Source organism: Chaetura pelagica, unplaced genomic scaffold, assembly GCF_000747805.2.
Source record: "Chaetura pelagica isolate M959 unplaced genomic scaffold, ChaPel_1.0 scaffold1407, whole genome shotgun sequence".
NCBI lineage: Eukaryota > Metazoa > Chordata > Aves > Apodiformes > Apodidae > Chaetura > Chaetura pelagica.
Genome location: NW_009953954.1, coordinates 356,142 through 363,351, shown reverse-complemented (window position 1 = coordinate 363,351; position 7,210 = coordinate 356,142). Strand labels below are relative to the sequence as shown.

Below are 7,210 nucleotides of genomic sequence, written 5' to 3'. Positions count from 1 at the left end.
GAGCAACAGACATTTCCAAAGCAGCACCAGGACTTCCCTGCATGGCTGCCACGTCTCCCACACAGAGCTCATCCATCAGCAGTGACAGGACAGTCACTTGCTGGGGGACAGACACTGACAGAGGGGAGCAGCTCTGGGACCAGCAGGGCCAGAGGATGGACCAGCATGGCACAGCAAGCCCGGGATCACTGATGGTGCAGGACACCCCCTGCCCAGGGACAGCCATGCTGGGGTGACCAGAAACACACATGTGCCCCAGCCAGGACCCTGCTCCACCTTGGGCAAGTTCAGCAGTGGGGGGGGGGGATCAGGACAGGCCGTGGAGCTGCTGCTCTTTAAGGTCAGCACAGCCTGGCCACTGCCACTGCTCTGGCTGCAGGGGAAATTTTGCAGAGACCCCCCAGCCCCTGCCTCCCCCTGCCCTGCTCTTGGGTACCTGCTGGTGGAGCCCCAGGCGCAGCGTCACCCCCTCACTCCCCTGCTCGTCGTTGCTCTCGGTGCCGTGGAGGTGTTTGCTGAACTTGGGGAGGGGGATGCTGGGCTTCCCGTCCGGGTTGAACATGTTGGCTGGGGCCAGCACTATGAAGGCGTTTGTGATCGGACCTGGATGGGACAAGAGGAAGGGACAGGTCAGACCCCCCCACCAGTGGGATGGTCTTTTGCCTGGCACCTGAGAGCAGCCAGGGGCCATGGGGGGGCACAGCCCGGCCCCCCCGCAGAGCCGCCCAGCAGCCGCGGCTCTCCCGGCTGCCTCCTGCAATGATCCATCACACACTCTCCTTTGGCAGAGCTAACGAGCGCCTTAATTACTGCATTTACCCACACAGGCTGCTGTTTTCTGTCAGCACCCTCTTCTGCCCCCCCCTTATGAACTCCTGCTCACTGGCAACCCCACACCACTGCCCCCACACCCCAAACCTCTCCCCATCAGACACAGCCACCCCTTGAAGCTCCTCAAAGCCACCCCCCCCTCCACCTGCAGCCCCTCCTCCAGCAGCTCGTGTGTGAGCAGAGCTGCTGTCACCACTAATCAATCCCTGACCATCCATCTTCCCCTGGCTGAGATCGACAGCACGGAGGGAAAGGTTAAATGGATCCAGATGCACCTGAGCAGGGACAGGCTGTGGTGGGAAAGGTGCAGGATGGGGGAGCACAGCAGCATGGGGCCACCCAAGGCTCAGTCTCTGCAGAGGAGATGGACAAAAGCACCTCTAGCAGGGACCAGGGCTCCCTGGCCATCAACTGCCTCTCCAGCTGGACCAGAGCCTGCTCTGCAGCCCGACCCTCCAGGATCCAAGGCTGGATTCCTGCAGGTTTAGCCCAGATGCTGCTCTTTGCTGTAGCAAACATTTGTTGTACTCCTGCTCCCTCCCTCACGACAAGACATTTGCTGCTGCCTGTGGAAGGATCCATTAGTGAGATTATCACTGCGGGCTCCCTGGCAGCTCCAGGAGCAATTTGCAAAGACAGGATGAGGAAGGTGGAGATGATAAGATCTTGGGAACAAGCCCACAGACCCCTAGAGCTGGTCACCATCCAGGTGAGGCCCCCCAGCCACCCTTGGGCCCCATCAGATGCACAACACATCCAAACCCCCCTATCAGCATAGCTCAGGGACCTGGCAGCAGGTAACACCCTCCCAGGGTGGGCAGAGGGACCTGGTTTAACCCGGGGAGGGATAAATAATCCAGGGATTGTCTGGAGGATCCATGGGATGCCCCTGCACAAGTGAGTCCTTGGGGACAGTCTGTGCCACAGGGAGCTTGCAGAGAAAAGGAACAGATATAAGGTTCCTTGTGGGGCAGGAACTGAGGCAAAGAGGGATCTTGGGGCAATGCTGACAGGAGAACCAGGGAGTGCTGGCTCACAGCCTCACCCTGAGGTCCCCTGTTCCCCTGGGAACAGTGCCAGCCACACCGGGGGACCCCCAGCAGCCCTGCCTTGCCTGGCAGAGTCACAGCTCGTTACCCAAGAGCCCAGTTTCTCAAGGTCCATCTGCCTGCACGTGCTCTGCCCCCGTCAAGGACAAGCAAACCTTGCAGGAGAAGCTGCTGCCTCTGCCCTGCCTGCGGAGCCACGCTCCACCGCCCCTGCTCTATTTGCAGCACCCAGATGGGGGAGGCAGCAGTTCCTGCCTTGCCCCCAGCTCCTCCCTCTGCCCCGCAGGCACAGGGGCCTCACTCTCCCAAGCACACCAGGCTGGAGGCTGCTGTCACATCAGACAAAGCTGTGCCATCCCTGTCCTGGGAAAGGAAAGGCTCAGGGAAGGCGCTGGAGGGGAGAGTGGGGCAGCAGCAGGTAACAGACCTTGTGTCACAGCTCAGAGGTAGTGAGAAAGGCCAAGGGGGACAGTGACCCACTGGGCACCAGAGCTGCAGGGAAGTGGCTGCTCCAGTGAGACAGGGTGGCTGGGACAGCAGAGCTGGGCACTGGTGGTGGGCTGCCCTGGATGGCAGCTCCAGAACCTGGGCTCAGACAAGGCACACCACAGCAGTGGGGTGGTCCTGGTGCCAGGGAAGCCAAATCCAAGCTGGCAGGATGAGGCAAGGCTGCAGAAAGCACCCACATCTCCTAAGCCCAGCTCCAGCAGCACCAGCAACCTGGTCCTGCCCCTCACAGGAAGGGTTCATGCCTATTTTCACTCCCCTGTGTCCATCTTTACTCCCTCGTGTTCACCCACGCTCCCCTGCAGCCCTGGGCAGGGTTCAGGTCCCAGCTGGCAGTGGGAGGTTGCCCCCCCTCCTCTGATGACTCACACAGCTCTGATTTTGGCTGCTCTCCCCCTCCCAGCACTGGAGCAAGGCAAGACCAGCAGGATGGGCACTGCAGTGGGTCCCCTGGCCACCAGAGCTGCAGGGAAGTGGCTGCTCCAGTGAGACAGGGTGGCTGGGACAGCAGAGCTGGGCACTGGTGGTGGGCTGCCCTGGATGGCAGCTCCAGAACCTGGGCTCAGACAAGGCACACCACAGCAGTGGGGTGGTCCTGGTGCCAGGGAAGCCAAATCCAAGCTGGCAGGATGAGGCAAGGCTGCAGAAAGCACCCACATCTCCTAAGCCCAGCTCCAGCAGCACCAGCAACCTGGTCCTGCCCCTCACAGGAAGGGTTCATGCCTATTTTCACTCCCCTGTGTCCATCTTTACTCCCTCGTGTTCACCCACGCTCCCCTGCAGCCCTGGGGAGGGTTCAGGTCCCAGCTGGCAGTGGGAGGTTGCCCCCCCTCCTCTGATGACTCACACAGCTCTGATTTTGGCTGCTCTCCCCCTCCCAGCACTGGAGCAAGGCAAGACCAGCAGGATGGGCACTGCAGTGGGTCCCCTTGGAGGAGGCAAGCAGGTCCCTGGGCTGCCAGCCACACCTGGGCAGCAGCTCACACCCCTGTCCAGAGGGTCCAACCTGCACCCCCAGCCCCGCAGGGAGGGTTTGGGCAGTGCTGCCAGAACCCCAGGGAGAGACTGGAGAGCACCACGGTCAGGTAAGAGCTGCACTGCTCACAGGGGGGCTGGACCCCCCTGCTGGCCCGAGCCCCCCCCCCATTGCTGGGCGGAGCCCAGGGTCGGTTTGTCCCAGGACACTGTTTATCTGGGATTCACTTCAGGTCTAATGAGCTCACAGGTACTGGCTGCTGGGGTCACAGTGACAGCCCCTTCTCCAGACACATTCCCCCCCTCCCACGGCCTCCCCAGGCGTTCGGGTGCATGTGGGGCAACTGCTCCCTGTGGAAAACAAGGAGGACTGTCCTGGATGTCCTCAGCGACGGGGTGAAATCCATGACTCACTCCCCGACAGAGCACAGGAGGGTTGTTAACAGACATGGGCAAGGTCAAAACATCCCTCCAGACAGCAAAGGCGTCCCTCTAATGCCTCTGCCCTCCCTCCAGCGTGAGGCAAGGAGCAGAGAAACCCTCAAGTGCCCAGGGCAGCGTCAGAGCAGCTGAAGTGAGACAGCAGCAGCCCTGGCAGCCCTGAGGAGGAAAGGATCCTGGAGATAAGGACGTGCCTACCTTTGTGATTCATGGTCTTCAGGCACTGCTTGCTCTGGATGTCCCACAGCCGCACGGTTTCGTCGTGCGAGCCCGAGAGCAGGAGGCTGCCATCCGTGGAGACAGACAGACACGTCACCTGGTTCCTGGAACGGGGAAGAGCAGGTTTAAACTCAGGATGACCCCAGGACTGACAGAAACTGGTGAGGGGGCAGATGGGGCAACAAAGGGCTTGGCAGGTATGTCTGGTCCCTCACCTGTGCCCTTTGAAGACCTTCCCGTTCTCCCGCTCTGTCTGGAAGGTCCGGTCTCTCTGGACTGGCTGCAGAAGTGGAGGAAGGAGAGAGAGAGAAGTTTAGATGCAGAAGACTGAAGCCAGCAGGTTCATCCCTGTGTCTGGAGGGGGCAGAGGAGAACACGGGAAGCCAGGCCCTCCCACACCCTGGCAGGTCAGGTCATGCAGGAGGGAGGTGTCAGTGGCTCAGGGTGCCCTGTCAGGACTCACCCAGGCACAGAGATCAACCTGGAAGATGGACCCGTCCATCCCACCACAGAACATGTGGTACTCGGAGAGGTCGAGGGTCACAGCCATGATCCCCACGTCGAAGAGAACGGAAAGCAGGAGCTCCCCAGAGGAGACTTCCCAGAGCTGGAGGGGGAGGGAACAGGACAATCAGGGGCTTCAGTGTCATGGGCAGGGCTGGATGGAGACACTGCTGCTCCTGGGGTGGGGCCACAGTTGGTACCAGAAATCGGGCAGGGCCACGGAACCCTTACAAGTTTCCCAGGCAGCTCTAAAGGAGCCCTTGACCCCACTGGGGACCATCTTGCCCCCAGGGCAGAGCCCTCGAAGGGCTCCAGGATGCTCCAGTCTCTGTCCTTGGGGACTAAAGGCCATCAGGGAGGGGGATCAGAGGAGCTGACCCAAACATTCCCAGAGCAGAGGGACTGCAGAGCAGGTTGAGGCCCAGCCCCGGGGCAGGTGCAGGGAAACTGCTGGGGTTTGGAGAGGAGAAGCCCATTAGGTCTGGCAGCTCTGAGTCATCACAGAGGCAGCCAAGAAATTCAGCTACTGCAGCCTGCCCTCCCTCCCCCCGGAGCTCTGCAGGGCCCCACTTTAACCCTCTGGGGACCAAGCCTTACCTTTGCTGTCTGGTCGAGGGAGGCAGTGGCAGCCCGTGCCAAGGGCCCCCCAAAGCCACAGCACAGGTCGGTGATGGGGAGGCTGTGCCGGGACCAGACGTGGCGGGGGTCAGGGATCTGGGAGGGCTCTGCCTGCAGCACACTGTGGGGAGAGCAGAGGGGTCACGAGGGTCTGCAGGAGCAGCACCAGGGCTGCCTGAGCAGAGAGGACACAGGGTGGCCCTGCTGCCCACCAGGACCAAGAGGGAGACAGGGGCTGTCAGGGATACTGAGGACAAGGGACACTGCTAAGCTCCCCGTGCCAGAGGGGACAGAGTCCTCAGCTGCCATCAGCAGGGAACACAGCCCACTGCACCAAGCAGGGAAGAGAAGTCAGAGCCATATGCCCCAGCTTGGTAAAAACAGAGGAGACACCAGGAAAAAGCTCCCTGGATAACAACAGCCCAGGGAAGGCACAGACTCATCACCAGTTTTACCACCAGCTTAGGCAGAGCTGATCCCACCTCTGAGACGTGGTGGCTGATCCCTTCTCCCCACAGTCCTCACCCAGATGGTCCCTGTCCCTGCGCCCAGACCTGCCCGTGGGCAGTGTTACCTGTAGAGGTTCCACACCAGGGCCAGGCAGTCCTTTGCCCCCGAGAGGAAGTGGCTGCTGTCATCAGTGAAGCAGAGGCACGTGAGGTCCTGGTAGTGTCGGTTCAGGATGGCCAGGAGGTTCCCATTGGAGACCTGGAGCAGGAAAAGGGAGGAGGGCACTCAGAAAGGAGCACTGAGATGGCCCAGACACCACAGGGCAGCTTGAAGAGGTCCTGCCCATGTCAACTCGGGAACCAAGTGATTCCAGGTCCATTTCTCTAGCCAGGGCACAAGCAAGCAGCACACATTCCCTGTTCACTGTTACATTGCTCTGATGGCCTCTTCCAGCCTCCCTGATCTAAGATGATGGCTGTGGGGGGTGACAAAAGCCACACTCAGGAAGAGACTGTCTGCCTGGGTGAATGGAAGCTTTAGGGTGGACAAGGAGCTCCCTAAACCCAAACCCTTTCTTGCTGAAAGGCAACACCTTGGCTGGGGAGAGAATGGGAGGGCAGGGAGGGAGCCCTGCATTGAAAAACAGAAATTACTCTCTCATTGTCTGAATTACACCTAAAAATTAAACCAAACTGCAGAGAATGAGCAGTTTCAGAGGGAAGGCACAAAACGAGGGCTCATGGGCTGCTCTCCAGCTCCCTGATGGTTCCCATGCAGATCCTCCAAGGTTCCCCGTGCCAGGACAGTGTTGTCACCAGCCCAGGCAGGGAGGTGGGGGCAGCAGGAGGGCCCCACTCTGCAGAGGAGCTGAGCAGCCCAGCCCAGAGCACCATGAGCGAGTAACTCCCACAAGCTGCTGTCCTCAGTCCCACACTCCTCACCAGGGCTTTTCTTCCAACATTGCCACTTTTAAAAGAAAAATCTGATTAATCAAGATAGAGTCCCCATGCCCCTCCTCGGGGCAGTGCAGGGCCCAGGCCAGCTGGAACAGACATGGCCCAGCAGAGCCCCCAGCTGTTCTGCAGTCCAGATAAGGTGGGCTCAGGGACACCCAGGGGGTTGGGGGCTCTTCCTGACTGAACAGGCCACGAATCTCAACACCCCCATCCCAAGCAGCTGCTCACCTCCCACAGGTAGATGCTCTCAGCAACTCCTGCCAAGATGTAGAGCCCGTTGGGAGAAGCTGTCAGGCAGGTCACGGGCCCGGGACAGATGATCTTCTGCTGGAGCTGGTCCTGAGGGCAGAGAGAACAGAGTGACCCTTGAGCAAGGGCCACAGCAGGGGAGAGGAACAAGGCCCTGGTTGAGCCCAGCCTGGCCCAGGGGCAGGAGGCTCGTGCAGGGTGTGAGCTGTGCCCTCCACCCCGGGGCCACAGAGGAAGACGATGTTGAACCAGAGTCCATGTGTGCAACCCCCATGGAACGGAGGGGGCTCAGGGGGGTCCCCGGGAGGGCTCTGTGGGGCATCGGACCGCGGGGGTGGGGGTCGCTATGGGGGGGAGTTTCCCACAGAGGGGAGGGAGAGAGGGGCCCTGGGGGGGTCTGGCCATAAAGAG

The 7,210-nt window shown here is 60.7% G+C and overlaps 1 protein-coding gene across 1 annotated transcript in view; it reads right to left on the bottom strand.

Moving 5' to 3' along the window:
• The window catches only part of WDR18 (WD repeat domain 18), a 14,815-nt gene that overhangs the window by 522 nt on the left and 7,083 nt on the right, over positions 1-7,210 (bottom strand). The window contains exons 4-11 of the mRNA XM_010001855.1: positions 6,779-6,889; positions 5,719-5,852; positions 5,124-5,265; positions 4,486-4,629; positions 4,238-4,302; positions 4,002-4,126; positions 437-603; positions 34-37 (exon numbers count right to left, since the gene is read on the bottom strand). Of these exons, the coding sequence (XP_010000157.1) occupies positions 34-37; positions 437-603; positions 4,002-4,126; positions 4,238-4,302; positions 4,486-4,629; positions 5,124-5,265; positions 5,719-5,852; positions 6,779-6,889 (892 nt within the window). The remainder of the gene's footprint in view (positions 1-33; positions 38-436; positions 604-4,001; positions 4,127-4,237; positions 4,303-4,485; positions 4,630-5,123; positions 5,266-5,718; positions 5,853-6,778; positions 6,890-7,210) is intronic.